This window comes from Bacillus rossius, chromosome 17 (assembly GCF_032445375.1).
Source record: "Bacillus rossius redtenbacheri isolate Brsri chromosome 17, Brsri_v3, whole genome shotgun sequence".
Taxonomy (NCBI): domain Eukaryota; kingdom Metazoa; phylum Arthropoda; class Insecta; order Phasmatodea; family Bacillidae; genus Bacillus; species Bacillus rossius.
Genome location: NC_086344.1, coordinates 3,634,125 through 3,652,078, shown reverse-complemented (window position 1 = coordinate 3,652,078; position 17,954 = coordinate 3,634,125). Strand labels below are relative to the sequence as shown.

General features: G+C 37.5%; 1 protein-coding gene across 1 annotated transcript in view; it reads right to left on the bottom strand.

Annotated features, from left to right (window-relative positions):
- LOC134541017 (alpha-tocopherol transfer protein-like) overlaps positions 1 to 16,620 on the bottom strand; it is a 29,108-nt gene extending 12,488 nt beyond the window's left edge. Inside the window, exons 1-4 of the mRNA XM_063384144.1 lie at positions 16,556 to 16,620; positions 11,803 to 11,925; positions 8,095 to 8,251; positions 4,678 to 4,933 (exon numbers count right to left, since the gene is read on the bottom strand). Coding sequence (XP_063240214.1) covers positions 4,678 to 4,933; positions 8,095 to 8,251; positions 11,803 to 11,899 — 510 coding nt within the window. The 5' untranslated portion in view covers positions 11,900 to 11,925; positions 16,556 to 16,620. The remainder of the gene's footprint in view (positions 1 to 4,677; positions 4,934 to 8,094; positions 8,252 to 11,802; positions 11,926 to 16,555) is intronic.
- Positions 16,621 to 17,954: the final 1,334 nt, after the last annotated feature.

The following is a 17,954-nucleotide window of genomic DNA, read 5'->3' as shown; positions in this document are numbered from 1 at the left end:
AAAAAAATAAAAGACACAGCATTTAATTAGACAAAATCAAAAATAAACATTAGCCAACATTCCACAATGCCAGAAAAGGTACCTACATCCGAGAAAAGGTTTAAATATTAAAACACCAATTAAAAATAAATAGCGAATATGGATACAAATAAAGCAGAATTTTTTTCAGAAATCTTGATAATCTTTCTCTGTATCCGACTAAAGACAGATCAGAAGAGAAGAGGCCACTGATAGGTCACCCCCAGCCAATCACAGAAGCACAGCTCCAATTGGCCAAACCGACCAGCCAACCAGAAGGAAGGCTCTGATTGGCACACAACTGCAGCTAATCAGGAAACTCTCCCCTTTCAGGCAAGGGTATTAAAAGTCAGGAAAACTTGCAGTATCCTCAATGACCAGAGCCCTCCCTCACTTTCGTGGGCGAGGAGTCGGTGGCCCGTTTGCGTCTAGCGCTAGAACAAGGCTGCAGGGGCGCGGCAATTAGCGCCCCGGCAGCCATAGGGAAGTTGCAAAGTGGGATGGCTACAGTAAACCAGCGAACGCGCTGGAGGAAACCTGTAGCCCGAATGTAAACGCAGCTCGCGCCCGGCAGACCGGAGAGGGTGGGAGCGAGGAATGTAGGATAGGTTTGGTCAGGGGCGTATCCTGACAAATTTGGTAACGCATGAAATATAGAATACATCCAACCCCTCCCCCCCACCCCGGAAGAAGGGTGGTCCGGGGGCCCTCTCCCGGAAAATTTTGGTTTTCAGGGAGCAAAATGGTGCTGTTTAGGCAGTTTTTTTTAAAAAAAATTATGAAACATAAAACTGGTAACAACGTTAAATTTTTTGTGATAAACTTAGAGAGAAGAATTAACAAAGATATCAAATTGTCACTCACCATGTATTTACTTATAATGGAACTCGGCTCTGCGGTTTTTCCTGCAGAACTGCTCCGTGACTTCGTCGAAAAACGAGTTGCGGGCTTTCATCTGCACCAACAGATCTTTCTCTATGGACATGATGGAGAGTGCAGACAAACGACTTTGTCCTTGCGCATTTCTTGTGAATGATTTTATTCGTCTTAGTGCAGAAAACGAACGTTCTACGGATGACGATGTAGCAGGAATAGTTGAAACCATTACACACAGTTTATAGAGTTCTGGAAGTCCACTTTGGAGTTCATTTTGATACAGGAAATGGTGCATTTCTTGCACTGTCTTTTCTCAAAATGTTTAGATGTAAACATAGCGCTCAATTCAGATTTCAGCCTAACAATATCAAAAAAAATTTCCATAGAGTGTCCTTAATTTTTGAAATGCCTCCTCGGGGAAAACATCTGAAAATGTTGAGAATTTTTTTGAATCAAACATTTCAATGAACTTCAAATCATGCAACGATTGAAACCGAATATTCAGCTGCATGATTACTGTGTCCAAAATCTCAAGGTACATCCTCCTAAAATCGTCCTTTACAGTGGCTTCTGAGCAGTTTCCTTTTCTTTTCTTCCTTGCAGGCTCACAGTCAGATACGGTTTCAGTTTTCAACCATATTTTACCAAAACCGCAATTTCTCTTTGTGTTTAGCTTATTCTTCAGAGCTTCAACTTCTTTGCTGCAAAATGTAATGTCCAAGTATTTTGACTGCACAATGTTAAATGTAACATCTGTCAACGAAAATAACTCTCCAAATACACACAACAAGAAGTTGAACTGAAAATCCCTTAACATCATAAGAAATCCACGAGCTTCGTTAATAGCAGTTGTGTCCCAGTCTTCCGGATTTTCTAAAATGTGCTCGTACAGTTCTTCAAGTTCTACTTTATGATCAGCGACAGTCTGAACTAAGCGACTTGAATAACTCCATCTTGTCGGTGCAAGTTTAGGAAATCTCTTCTGCACTATAGTGTCTAATAAATTGGTTCTTTTTGAGGAATGGACAAAAAAACTGTCAAAGCCGCTAAGGTTAGCAAAAAACACTCTACATGCACTTATACATGGAACTGCTTGCGATAACGCCAAATTCAACTTGTGGGCGTAACAATGTACAAATACAGCATGAGGAATCACTTCTCTAACTTTTGCCTGCACACCATTCAAATGTCCGGCCATGACCGCCGCACCATCATACGTCTGCGCGACCAGTTTGTCCTTACATTGAAATACTTCAAGAGTGTCTATTGCAAGTTTTGCTAGTGCCTCTGCTGACCTGTCTCCACTGACATCATGAAAGCCTACGAACCTTTCGTATACTTGCCCCTTGTACACATATCTTAACACTGTTGATAGCTGTGAAAAATTTGTTACATCACATGTTTCGTCAAGAAAAATAGCAACAAACGTTGCTTCTTTAATCTCATTTTTTATTTCCGAAATCATTACATCATTGATACTTTGAATTAAATCATTTTGAATTATTGGTGATATTCCAGTGAACACAGAGCTTGTAGACAAGTGGACTCTCAATTTGTCGTCAAACTCAGCCAACAAATGAACTAGCTCTACATAATTGCCTCGATTGTTAAAATCACTGTTTTCCCTGTGTCCTCGAAATGACAGTTCCTGTTGCCCTAATAAACATGTAGCTGCAGTCAATCTCTTCAGTATTTCCCGATTCTGTTTTACAGTTTCATTGTGTTTTAAAATGCTTGCACGTTTCTGTGAATCCAGTTGCAAGTCAACCCTACTTTTACCGAATGTACCGAGCGATATCCACGCATGTATATGAGAGACTGACTTTTCATGCCTTGAAATTGCCGTGTGCAAATTATTAAGATCTGAATAACCCCGGTCTTTACTGTTCCAGGGTGATTTTTCATTTGCAAGCAACAAACATGGCCAACAGAAGAGTTTTGTTAATGTTTCACTGCCACATAACCACACAATTTTGTTATAAAGCTCAGGATTAAATGTCCGTACAAAATTTTTAGTTTTATCTGTTTTTAGATTGCTAAGCGCTGGCGTCGGGCGCCCGTTTTTAACGATTTATAACTTTTCATCAAATGAACATGATTGAAAAGGTTTATTAAAAATAGTCTCTACGACGTCATTTTTACAGTTATTCATCTTGCAAAACTACAATTTTACAACAAACTTAATTGTAAACTTATCACTAAATCTCTAACCATCACACAATCTACTCCTGTTCATGCTGAATAAAATGTCACCTTCAAGCACCTGCAACCTCCCACGTGACACATAAGCTTAACACAAGCTGCGACAAGCACCCAAGCCCAAACGCGTTAAGATTGCAGTGAAAAGGAAAAACAGTAAAATTAAGAGTTGAATTACAACTAAATGTGTCTACGAATGTTATATAATTCTAACCCAAACATTTAATTTAAAAAAACCGACTGAACAGACACTAAATGGACTCGTTCGCGGCCGCGCTGTGTTACTGATCAGTGAATGCAGAAGCAACTAGTGCATGCATGCGACCCCGTCTTCGCGAGAGTTGGTAGTGACGTCACATCTGGAGAGTGGCTGTTGAGAACACCACAGCGCCGTACCGCGACAATCTGAGGAACTATTACAAGTATCATTCACGCTGTAGTCAATAGGTAGCGCTAATGCATTTGTTTGCCACACGTCGCACAAATCGTGAACGGAACGAGATTAGCTATAAAGAAAAGGGAATAACTTAAGCAGAAAACAATAAAAATTAAATATAAAAATAAAATATTAGTTTCATTTAGAGCATGCACTGCATGCATTGCATTCATGGAGAATACGCCCCTGGGTTTGGTGCCCCTGCGACATGGGTGTGTGGAACATACTAGGAACATCCCGTAAAATCACTCCCATTTTTGTTAGGAGGGCTCACAAACACTTCGGCTGTGTGAGAGTGACATCAGCATGGAGGGGCTGTAGTCCAAAAAAAAAATTGCAGTAACCTCAGTAGGTAACTGCTCCCTGATGATGGCGACTGAAACGTCTAACGGAATGTCGGTGATATCTTCCTTTGTCTTCGACGCGGCTACAACCCAGAAGCCAAGCAACTTTATATAGACAATTAGTAATTCTTTAGAGAACTTTGAAATTGGAGACAAGTTACAGATATTATTAGCTTTTATTAAAAATAAGATAGGCTGGCATTGGCTTTTGGTTTGGTTTTGCGTTTTGTCTACTAACTTATATTATTCTAAAGAATTTGGTTCATTTTTTCCTTATAATTTTTTTCTAATCAATTTCATTGTATTTCTGGATATTATGTATAATTTTATTTGCATGGATATGCAGACCCACACCATGACCGAACCACCGCCTTGTTGCACGGCGGAAGAGAGGCACTCGGGAAGAAACTTCCCAGCAGGTGTACAGCGTACACGAATACGGCGGCGTGAACAGAGTTCGAAGCTGCACTCATCTATGATCCAAATGTACGAGACCCCATAATTTTTCCAAAGGAATCTTTTGTAAAAGAACAAAATTTTATTTATGAGTTGGAGGAGGGGGGGGGATAGTATCAACACAACCTGGCCAGTTCTGCACCTAGTTCTCTGTAGGCATGTTCTACTACATGGAAACGCATAAAATGGAAACTGATCCGAACCCTCAAGATAGTTACGTTTTGCCATTCGTCCATTGGCATATAATATTGGGTACCAAAAAGCAACAAATGAAACCTAACCGACGAATGTTAACTGGTCGCAACATACTTGACTCTCAGTAAACACGTAATGGGAAAGAGGGCCTACCTTGAGGAAGGTGAAGTGTTTGCGCAAAGCGGACATGCTGGTGCGGGCGGCGTGGCCGAAGGTGGACAGCTTCTCGTCGACGACCACGACGAGCCCCGGGCAGAAGGGACCGTGCAGCCACAGCACCAGCTCCATGAGCATGACCTGCGTCTTGGCGACCTCGACGTGCGAGTATCGCGAGGCGTCGGCGTCGCTGAGGCGCATGACGAGCACCAGGTGGCCGCGGGCGTCCCTGGACGGCATCTGCGCGCACTGCCTGCGGCCGTCCGGCGGAGACAACGGTCAGCGCTGGGCTTCAGAGGCTTTCTTTTTGAAGGTCCAGGACAGGACTTAAGGAACACTCAATACTCTCATCTTCAGGGATCAAGGCAGGGCTTCTGAAGCATTCTGCAGTCACAAATTGAGGGTCAAGGCAGAAATTTAGGAACATTCAATACTCTTATCTTCAGGGGTCAAGGCAGGGCTTTAGGAACATTCAATACTCTCATCTTCAGGGGTCAAGGCAGGGCTTCTGAATCATTCTGCAGTCACACATTGAGGGTCAAGGCAGGACTTTAGGAACATTCAATACTCTTATCTTCAGGGATCAAGGAAGGGCTTTAGGAACATTCAATACTCTCATCTTCAGGGGTCAAGGCAGGGCTTCTGAATCATTCTGCAGTCACACATTGAGGGTCAAGGCAGGACTTTAGGAACATTCAATACTCTCATCTTCAGGGGTCAAGGCAGGGCTTCTGAAGCATTCTGCAGTCACACATTAAGAGTCAAAGCAGGGCTTTAGGAACATTCAATAGTCTCATCTTCAGGGGTCAAGGCAGGGTTTTAGGATAAATTAATACATTTTATTTGAAAGGTCAACGCCTGTCTTTATAAGTATTCTACAGTCACATCTTGATGGATCAAGGCCGGACTTTAAGCACAATCAAAACTCTTATTTTCATGGACCAGGGCAGGACTTCAGAATCCTTCTGCAGTCACATCTTGATGGGTCAAGGCAGGCCTGTAGGAACATCCAATACTCTCACTTTCAGGTATCAAGGAAGGCCTTTATATTAATTATACAGTCACTTATTGAGGGCGCAAAGCAGAGATTTAGACTCATTTGATACTCTTGAGGAATGAAGGCGGGACTTTAGGTACATTCAATACTGTTAATTTTAAAGTAAAGGCCCAGCTTTAGAAGCAGTCTGAAGTCACATTTTAAGGAGTCGAGGAAGACTTTAGTACTCTCTTTTTCAGGGATCAAGGCAGAGATTTAGGAACTTTCACTACTCTCATCTTCAGGTGTCAAGGAAGGCTTTAATATGATTTATATATATATATATATATATATATATATATCTTGAGGGAGTCTGGCAGGAATTTACAAGCATTTTTTACTTTTGGGGTAACAAGGCAGGGATTCAGAAGCATTATGCAGTCACATCTTGAGGAGTAATGTCATGTATTTAGAAGAAATTTATATTTCCATATTTATTGAAATGCGCTGTTTTATTTTAAGAGACCAGCAGTTTAGGGGGACACTTCATGGGATTGTCATGTCATTGCTTTAATACTTCTTAATGTTATATTTTAACATCAGTAATAATACTCTTAAGAAATCATATGCTCACCATACATCCGCTGCTTCTAGTGATCAGATAAATTGGTCGAGATGGATCAGGCAAGAGGCAAAATGCCACCTCAGTCTATACACAAAACCCAACTTCTCTATCACTTGTGTTCCTATATAATTTTTGGTGCACAACCTAATACTCATTTTAATGGTTAAGGTGGATCAGACTTGATATGATCCTTATCTTTAGGCTTCACACTGTTTAACTCCTCCATCACATGGGTTCATTTTGAATAATTGTTGCATAATATTGTGATCAGTTTATTGGCCTAGGTGATCGGAAAGTTGGTCACCTATCTCCTTAAACTTGACGCACTACCCAACTTCTGATTCACTTAGGTTTATATTAAATTACTGAGGCACAGTCTAACCACCAGAAGATGAATATAGGTTAAAATACATGTGGCAAACTCAATATTTAGACTTTAAAATGCCTTACTTCTTCATCACCTGTATTACCATTAAATAAATGGTGCACAACACCCCAGTGGGAATTTAAATGCAAGTGTTAATTAGAAAAACTGAGCACAAAAACCCTTTCATGTACCACCATTCAAAACTTTTTATTCAATTAATTGTTCTTCAAATTTAATATACACCTATTCCATCAGTATTGATAAGGCTAAAATGTGAAGGTTTGCAAGCTGGCAGAAAAATAATTCTACCAATAGGAATGAAATGGGGAATTATATTCATTATAAAATAATGTTCTTAATCAAACATACTTGAGGAGTATTTAGCGGAATAAAAAAATTGGAGCGAGAATTTTAGAACTCTCTTGAGATGTGTAACGTCTAGCATTAGTGACGGGCAAAATTCAGGTGTTCTCATGTTAAAAATACACTTTTAATATGAAACTCGGACACGAAATATTTAATAGAATTCTTTAAAATAATCCCGAGCATCATAAATATACGAAATTTTTTTTTCACTACATTACTTGCAAATCACACATCGTTTCCGCACCCCCCGCTATAACCGAAGCCTCTACGTCGACTATTGAGTTATCCGATTTTCAGAGTGAAAAGTTAAACCACATAATAAAACAGCACAGAGAAGAAAGACAAAATTTTGAAAAATACTAAAACCCCGGATTTGGACCTTATTTTTGACCAGGAATTTTTATTAAAATAATATCCATTTTAACTTGATGTAAGCTTTTGGACATACGTCATTGCTATGTCCAAAAGCTTACATCAAGTCATGCACTCCCATTGCACAAAACTTTCAAATATAATATCCATTTTGTTCACATTCATTAAACAGGTAATAAATTTTCTCTTTGGCTTTGTGAACTTTGGTTCGTGCCATCTGCCACAGATGGCAGCACCGTGGTTACACATTTCTGTTCCACGCGACGTCTGTTCCATTCACGAAGTTATTCGCAAGAACGCCGTATGCCGAGAGCTCAGATGTTACACATCAAAAATCATATTACACTTAACTAGTTATCTGCAAATTACTCGGTGGCTCAGGTAGGTGGTCGTATTACGAGTCGCTGTCTTGAGTTATCTGTGAATAGTTTCTCGATAAAAAAAAACCTTCTAATATAACTTGTTTCTGATTCAACCATTTTCAAAAGTAGTGCCAGTGTTAGCCATTTTTCTAATTACCACTTGCAAAGCAAATAAAGATGTCTGTTGGCAAACAGCGAGAATCTCATGGAGTTGTTTGCCAGCACTGTTGACAAAAATAACAGTGGCAGAAAAATACGTTGAACACTGGTACCAGTTTTTTTGTTTTGAATGATTTCGAATTTGAGTACAGGATGCACGACACGGTATACACGACGAGTCACTCACATAACCTGCATCGCGCGCTGTAGTTCCGGTAGCATTGGATCCATGTCGCTCCACAGTTCGGGGAACTGGGTCTTGATCGTGTAGTGGCTGTCTATGGTTCGTTTCGTGGCTTCCATCATGTAGTCGCACGCATGCAGGAACATGATCATCTTCTTCTCTGGAAACGACGCAACGTAAGTAGAGACCGGAAAATTTCGCGGGTTCAATGACCTTCAGGATAGACTCCAATATCCTCTACACACTCGGGCAAATGCCAACTGTTCATTGGCTGCTGACTTGTGAGTCGTCTCGATTGGGTGGCCTGTGATTCGACACTTCTATGAGTGAGGGTCTCTAATTGGCCCTCAGTCCTCCAGATTAACAGTGACGAATGACAGAAGCAGCACTAAGGTATAATTATTTGAATTTTAGCATAACACGAAATGAACCCGCGAATTTTTCAGGTCTCTAAACAAGTCGTACGAGAAAAAAATTGAGTGTGTACTTTAACGGGGATCCGCCCTATAATTATAATTTTGAACTATTCATCCAAATGTCAAGGAACAAATCATCTATCCCAGACATTATATATCTTATTTGCAACCACGTATTTACTAACAGGCTCTAGTCTTTAAGCGCCGCGAGAAAACAACTGGGGACACACCACAACGCCGAAATACCACAACGCCGAACGTACAATAACGCCGAATACCAAATTGACTAAAACGCCGACAGCTAAAAAACTGCTGTGTACCACAACGCCGAATTACCACGACACCGAAATACATTACCCCGAAAAATGTCATTGCAGGACTGCCACTAAGGTTAGCACACAAATTCATTCATTTTATTTTCATTTTGCTCCTGTGCCCCCCGCCCTCCCGCCAGGATCATTTTTCGGCGTTCGGCATTCGGCGTTATGGTATTCGGCGTTATTGCACGTTCGGCGTTGTGGTATTTCGGCGTTGCGGTAACGACCCGAAATAACTTAGTATTTAACGCGGGCGACCAGAACTATCATAATAATCACTACAGTTCGCAAGTTTTGACTTCGAACAAATAAGCAAAAACTAAGTCCTATTCCACGTCGGACAAAAAAATATTTTGCACGAATGCTTTGTATTGCAAGCAGTATCAAAATATTTCAAATTGCAAGATATCTAGGCATAATCCCCTTTAAGGAGAGGGTGATGAAAACATAAGAACGTTAATTCCAGAGTTTTCTCTCTATAATATTTTTATTTATCGTCCAGAATAATTCACACGTATACCTATTCTAACACACGCAAGAAGAACGCAATGAAAAGTCATTCGTAACGAAGTGAAGTAAATGCAGGAGTTAATAACTGACATTATTTCGAGCAGAAAAAAAAATTCGTTGTCTGTAAAGTCGGTTTAAGGACGATAGTTTAACGTGTCAACGTCATAACAAAACATTGATGAAATTATTGCATACTTTTATGAATAAAATTGAATAATTTTTATTGAATTATCACTATTTTGTATGAATACAAAGAAAAAGTGAAATGAAATCTACATTTTAATTGATAAATTAACTTTTATTTGCACTCATTAATTCAAATATGTTTATTACTTTAAAGAAGAGATTATTTTAACTATAACTTTTACACATGTTTGCTATTTAACTCCTTCCAATCTGTGTTATTCTGTCAAGGATAGGACGATGATAGGAAAAGTAGGAAACGAATGGGAGTGTTTCAAGTTTAATGTGCCTCGAAAAAGTCAAATCGATGGTTGTTCCAATCGAGTGGAAGAGAGATAGATGCGGCGCAAGCGTACAATGAGCGTAACGGGACACAGTGTAACGGGACAATGTGCGTTACGGGACACTTTTACGTGCGTGCAGCCGACGTTCATCGATTTATTAGACGTTGTCACGTCAAAAAAAATGCTATATATTATGGGGTGGATCTCAACACCTAATCTTCACGAATGTGAAGCGCGCGCTCGTAGCATTGAGTAGCTAGCGGTAGTCGACCTTACATGCACGCGTAGGTAATATCTGCATGCGAAGTTCACACGAATGCTGCCAAACACATTGCCGTCGAAGGTGGTGTGTTTCAAAATTTATTATCAAGACCGGTAATCATTATGTCAGTTATCAGCGCCTTCATTTTATTCACTTCATCACACATCCCTTTATGTATGTATGTATATATTATGCACAAATGAGTTAACCAACAAAAGGAAAAAAAATGTTATTGAAATAATTGTGTAGATAAAATGACACTTTTAATTGAGCTAAATTTTTTCAACCTACAACCCTTGCTACTATGCCATCTTGCGACCAAACATTCAACGCCCTGCCACAATACCGGTTATTGTGTGTTCAACTTTGAGCTCAATTTACTCAGTTGAAAATGTTTGTGGGTTCAACCATTTTTACATAGCACCGTCCATATATAAGCTAAAGCTCGATTGCGTTGCAATGACTCAATCAATTCAAATTTAAAAAAAATATATTTTTAGATAGCCATATTTACAGTTAAATAACTGAATAAGCAATACTGTTCAAAGTATCAGACGAGGGGAGAAATCAGATTTGGTTTCCCACCTTTGATTCATTCTAGCTCGATTTCAGTTACGTTGATTTATTTGCTACATTCCTTTAGAATTTCCATATTTATAAGTTTGTTGTGATAATAAGAATACACTTTTTTCTACTTTTTATAGGAAAATCATGTTATAATAGATTTTTGTACGTTTGAAATGGATTTAAATATTTTATTGTTGGAGGACGAGGAAGTTATCGGGGGGGGGGGGGGGGGGTGGATGATGATAATCGCAAAACATGTGTACTATACGGTTTAAAAGCATCGTATAGCAACCAGTAAGTGTCAAATATGAAACATGAAATAACACGTTCCTCCGGTTAACTGTTACAATATAAATCACAAAACTTTGTTACATACCGATTGCAAAATTAATTTTGTAGGAGCTTTACCTTCGCCAATCAGTGAGGTGAGTAAACCTTGATTTATCGCGGGGATAGTTCGACTCAGTTGCCATACTCACAAGTCCAAGGTAACACGCGAATCTCTCTGGCTCTCGATAGCTAAGTTCTTGCAGTGGATTCCGTGTACAATGTCTACAATTGGAAGTAGTTACAAACATAAATGCGAAGCTATATTGCACTGCGTACCACATAAACAATAATCTAAGTGAATCTCTGATGTAATCAATTCACGTTCGTGAGGCCTCGGTTTCTAAACCCAAGCCATCGTGATTTAGGAACACGTTTCTTTAAATTTACTTAAAATAATACGCTAATGGAAAAAATAAACATTCTTTGCATGCATAAGCTTAGATACAATAGAGCACAGTTACACAAACAGCTGAGACGGATTTGCCAAAACAAACTAAAAAATATTGCACTTTTACGTTTGTTGAAAGTTTTACTTAAACACAGTTTACAAGCAATCAAGAACACCACAGATGTAAAAATACACTAGCGTAGGTGAAAACTCCTTCTGCCATATACATAATGTGCAAATTAACACAATTTCTTTACAGTGAACTTTACAATCAGCTTGGTTAAAAGTCGACTAGCGAAAATGGGGATGCCAAGACTGATAACAAATTTCAAACAATTTTGTACTCTAGAATTACTGAACCAGCAGTTATATGATTTTTAAAAATAACACCTTTCAAGATTCTTTAATAATATGTTAATATATTACATTAAATGAGAAAAAAATATATATTTACCTGAAATGGCTGGTAGATGATACTGCTTAATAAGCCATTCTTTCAGATTCTCGACGTCTTCTTCCTTGAGTTTTGCGTTGCTCTGGTACGCCTTCATCCAAGGACAAACGGTCCATTTTGACACTTAAACAGAAGCAATGTCAGTTAGGGGAAGAATTTTAAAATCCAATGCCAAAGTCTTGGTTTCAAACAACTTTAAGGATATAATTTTTTTCTAAAGATTTAGCTTTCAAAATTATACTTCGTTAAAGCATTGCATTATATTTAATGTGTGAAAATTCAATGGTGTTTAATATTTAATTAATTTCTTTGGAATGAATCCCATTGGAAAAATAATTTGAGAGTGAGTCTTTCAGTATTCGTCAGTAATATGTAAACATCTAACCTTGCTAACGAGAAAATTTATTTACATGTTCTCGTATTGTTCATGTTGCACATAAACTTGTAACACGGAATCGGACACGTAATTTACAGGATAATACTTTAAAATAATGCCGAGCGTGATAAACATACTAAACAACAAAATATTACTCTTTTCAATTACATACTAAAATTTCTAGATGGGAATCTCACATTTACTTTCTACAAAACCCCCCCCCCCCCCCCCCCCCCCTAGAATTTTCTGCCTGAATTGTAAAAGTTTCTTCCCACCATCACACAGATGTCCGAACGAAACAAACGGAATTTTAAACTATTGGAAAATTTTCCGATAAAAGCTAAAAAAGACATGATAAAATGACTTGATGTAAGTAAGCTTTTGGACATACGCCATGGCTAAGCACTTTTTCTGTAGAAGAAAACTTAAAAGTTTTGGAAAACTATTGTGTTTGTTTCGTCTTTTCGTTTTGTCGTGTTTTTGTCTCGTTTCAACTGTTGTGCTGAATATTTTGGGTTCAATATTTTTGTGCTGTCATAATTTGTGGGGGGTTTTTCATTCTCTTAGTCCATTTTCCTTTGTTTTTTTTTTTTGTTTGTTGACCATATTCCTGTTATGGAATATTATGTGGTGTTTATATCCTGTTGACAATAGCAATTTTTTGCTTAATTTGTGTTTGTGTCTTTTGTGTATTTTTTAGTTTTCTTCTACAGAAAAAGTGCTTAGCAATGGCGTATGTCCAAAAGCTTACATCAAGTCATGCATTCCCATTGCACAAATCTTTCAAAGATAATATAATAAAATCCTGAACCCAGGCTTTAAACATGATATTTGACTAGGAATATTATAAAAAATACTGTCCATCTTATTAAAATTAATTAAACTGTTCATATTCTAAAGTTTCCGCACATGTTAGAAGTTATACGTCTATGCCTAAAGTAAAATATTAACAGGAATCATTTTAAACAAGAATATTATAACACTAAGTATTTGATTATATATAAGCTTTAAAACAAACGACTGAAATCAATCTGTAAATAATTACAACAGACCAATCTTATCCTTATTAAAGCGATTCAGCATTATATTAATTATGTATTGTTAGGGACCGGAAAAATTCGCGGATTCAATGACTTCTAGGATAGCCTCCATTATCCTCTGCATTTCTCAAGTAAACACGCGTGTTCATTGGGTACTAAACTGTGAGGCGTCTCCACTGGGTAGCTTGTGATTCGACGCTTGATTGGTCGATGGTCTCTCATTGGTCCAGAGAGCTCCAGGTAAACTGCGAGCCAATAGCATAATTGTACACATGTTTAAATTTCAGCCTATCACGAAATAAATCCGTGAATTTTTCCGGTCTCTATGCATTGTTTATAAATAATCATTTTATTAAAAAGTAAAAAAAAAAACCATTAATGAGATTTTAACCACATCCCTAGAGGTAAACATATTTTGGCTCTGAGTTACAGTTTGTTCCGACCTCACGGCCGGCATTCTCACGTTCCCCTCCCACATGTGCGCCCTAATAGGGTAGGGTGGGAGTAACATTCCAGATCCTTGTTATACATTCCAGAGCTTTTAAATAAACAGAACTGCTAGGGATCCCTCCCTGTTGTTGATCGGGAGGGTATTAGAGCTTCGGCAATGACCAGCGGCTGGGGCCACCAACACAGCATAGTCACCGCATCAGCCCCGTACCTCACTCAGCTGACCAGGACAGTTGGCTGTGTCCTGAGCCCTAGGACTTTATCAGCACTGCTATTTTACGGCATGTAGAAAAAACAGGGTGCTGTCCGCCAGGCTGCTGGTTTTCAGTGCTCCTGGCTCGTCAACCCAATGCGCCATTTTGTTTTTTATTTACGTATTAAAAATGGTAGATTTTTTTAGGTGAAGCGAAGCGCACCGGGCACCAGCTAGTTATATATATATATATGTATATAAGTGTATATGTATATATATATACGTGTGTGCACGTGTATATATATATATATATATATATATATATATATATATATATATATATATATACACGTGTGTGCACGCGTGCGCGATCTAGTTTATGCTGCAGAAAAAAAATTTTAAAACACGGAATATTTAAAAGAAAACTATAATGTTGAGAAACTCTTTAAGAAACACCAATCACACTATCATTTTATTTAAGCCACTGGTCTATTTTATCGACATTTAAGAGCTTGTTTTCCTTTGTGTACTCAGTTTTAATTTTGATAACTTTTTTTTTGATAAGAGTTATCTGATCGCGTGATAGTGCCTGTCAAGACCGCCACACACAATACCGTTGCTGGACAGAGTAATATTTATGCACTTTATGCACTTAATATCTTTACCACAATGTTTTGTTGGGTTTCATTTATGAAAAAACACCATTTAATGTTAGTATTTTTGGGAATATATAAAATTGCTAAGGTAAAGGTGAACGTTCAGAAAAATTCTTTTACTTTTCAATATTTTAAAAAATGTTGGATTGTTTGATTATTTGTTGTGTTCGTGATAAAATTTTTTATTATACTTCAAATTGTTCGTACAGTCACGCAGTCAGTGTCAAATCACCTCTGCGGCTGTGTGTCTGGCTTGTGTTTCTATAGTTATGCTTTGTTTTGCTTAGTTTTGTTTTGCTTTGTTGCTTCTGTTTCGCAAGTATGGTTCTACGTGGCTGCAAACGACTGTCTTTTGTTCTTGTGTAGGCATGCGTGATACGTGTTTTTCCATCCTCATAATTCAGCTGATCTTTGTAAGAAATATTATTATACTTATCGCATCATTCCAGTAATGTTGGGTAAAGGACGGACAAAAATATTAAGCTCCCAAACGATGCACTGAGCAAGCACCCTGCATTGAACTGGTTCACTAAATGCCCATAACATTGAATTACCTAAAAAAAAAAAATGCGTCAGTTCATAAACCATCACACATTAGACATGAATCATGTTCAGTTTTGGAATTACCTGATGAAATTGCACAATGGTAAAACATTGAACTTAAATAAACCAGGTGGGTTGGGTTTTAGGGGGGGGGGGGGGGGGGGGGGGGGCATCAAATCCTTTTTCAACCCTTTTAGATATTATTTACCCTAAATATTCAAGTAAATATTGAAACACGTCAAGGTATATTTTCCCCCAATTTTTTTTCCCTGCGAAGTGTTTATCGGGCGTGTTCCTATCTTAATAAATCGCTGCCAGCTAGACGTACAGCCAAAATAAACTAAAGTAGGTAATAAAAATGTAATTAAATGTTTCTGTGCCGTTCGTTAGCTCACTTTCCCCAATATTTGACATTTCTTAATAGCAGGGATCGTGTCCTTTACTGCTGAAGGTTTAACTAAAGGACATTAAATTTCATGAACTGAAACAATAAGAAAATTGTCTTCCAAACATACATATATAAATTCTTTAGGTGTTACACAACCTAGTGAATCAAAATTGAAAATTTTTTCTGGTTTTTTTTTTTTTTTACGTTTTTAAAGTTTTACACGGTAAACGTAAGGAAATTCCATATTTTAACACGTTCAAATTAATCATTTGACAGTATTGATGAGTGTAAAAGGATGTAGACAGCAATTGATTGGACAGACTGTCATTACAATTTATTTAAAGGTATCACCACAAACCCTTGAAAGGACACAAAATTCACGAAAGTCCGAAAGTGACTTGTCTTTTAGTGAATCATTTAGGTTAAAGGGTTCTTAAGGGGGTAGTATCCAAAATTATTTTGCATCTATTTCGTGGTTTCGGACTAATTTGTAATAAATTCACACTATAACACATTTAATTGTTTTTAAGTGTGTTTTCTTATTAACAATTTTTTATTTATTAGTTTTGATGAACTTAATTTTTTTTTTTTTTTTTGTCAAATGTAGCATGTGATGAAAGCATGAAATCATGTGTTTGAACAGTTTTGTATTAACCGTTCGTATTTAGCTTTGTCTTAATTTTTTTAAAGAGTATTATTCATAAATAAACACAAAAGTAGGTTTTTACAAACCTCTGAAAAACTGAGATTTCTCTCATTATTTGGAAAACTAAATTTTTATTGACTTAACAAATTATAATCTCAAAGTAAAGATTTTTTAGACGAAGGAAACATACAAACAGTTAATCCAAAAATTATTTCATGCATTCAGTAAATGCTACGATTGATTTTAAAAATTTGTCTTTAAGTTTATAATGACCACTCAATAAGGACCTGTTAGTAAAAAAAAAAAATTCATAAATTTTTTTAGTAAGCTTCAATTTTGAAGTTATTTCAAATCGTGTGTAAAAAAAACACGAAATAGGTATTAGCAGCAAAATAATTTAGGTTACTATCGCCTTAAAAAATAAGGTATTTTGGAACAGCCATTCTATCTGAAACGCTTACCTGCTGGTCTGTCGGAACTCTGGCTTCAGATGCGTAGTTGTCGTGTCTGGGCTTCAGTCAACACTGGCTTGTTATCGATGAGACACACTGGCCATGTTCAAATCAAGATAGCGCCTTCTTGGACCCTACTATTCACTGACCCCGAGTCTCACACGAATTGAACATTCCGCGTTCGTGCATCCACGGATTTTCCAATCTTTTCCGTTGAAAAAGTTAGCGGCAGGTTATTTTCGACATTTAACAAATAAAAAAATCCTCGCAAAACTTACTTTTTAGATAGGTTTTCGCTCGTTAGTAAAATGAAAGGTTGGCTAGAGTATTTCAAAGATATTCAAAATACCCTAAAATCGTGACATTGTGTAAACCTTAGTGAACATTTTTATTCCGATTGCGAAGTTACACGAGTGACTTTGGATATGTTTAGAACTAATCGGGAGTCAGTTATGTATAGGCTCCCCATCTTCTACCATGTGTGTACCAACTCTTAACGCTACCAGACATTCAATATTAATGGAACTTAAACCACAAAATAATAGTATTTATTATACTGTGGGACAGAAGTAATCTTCTATACCTTTATAAAATACAGACACAAGAACTTTTTACGGATTTTATGCTGCACCTGCTAAGGGAGTCATGAGTATTTATTTTCATCAACTTAATTTTTTTTTTCAGTCCCTTGAGATAAAAGTTGATGATAAAAAAAATTTAAACATAAATTTTCTGTTTTTATCTTAGGAGATATGAAAACTGTAAACGAACACAGTATTCAACATATTAAGGGAGTTAAACAATTTTTTGTTATTTTTTTCGAAAAAAAAAATGTCCAACCCTAGACAATTTGGGTCCATTAACGAAATATTCACAGATTTTCTATCTCTATATTATATACATCAACCTAGAAATATTTTAAGCAAAATTTCGGCAGGTACCTTGTACATTAAACTGACATACATTCAGATAAATAAATATATGTAAAAAAACGTTTGTTGGGGTTTAACGACCGTGAAATTACATTTCCTGGAAGTAGTACCATGGTAAAGACTGCAAATAGTAGTATATAATAGTATATTCGGGGGCAATGTATTTCTTATGGGACTACAATTTTGGTTGTTGGTGGTGGTTGCTTCCTAATCGTACGGATTCGGCCATATTGGACTCAAAATTACTCAAAATGGCTCTAAAAGTATTCAAAATGACTCATAATAACTAGAAATTACCCTATTTCGAGGGGGGGGGGGGGGGGGGGGGGGAAACATTTTGAGGGAAAATTTCCTGTTTTATTCCTCAAAAACTTAAAAATTCAAAATGCGGTATTTTCAAAAGACTTTTGCCTTAGAAAGAACCCAAATTCCTAAAAGCGGCTTAAGAGTCCCAAAAGGAAGCCGCCAATATCTGC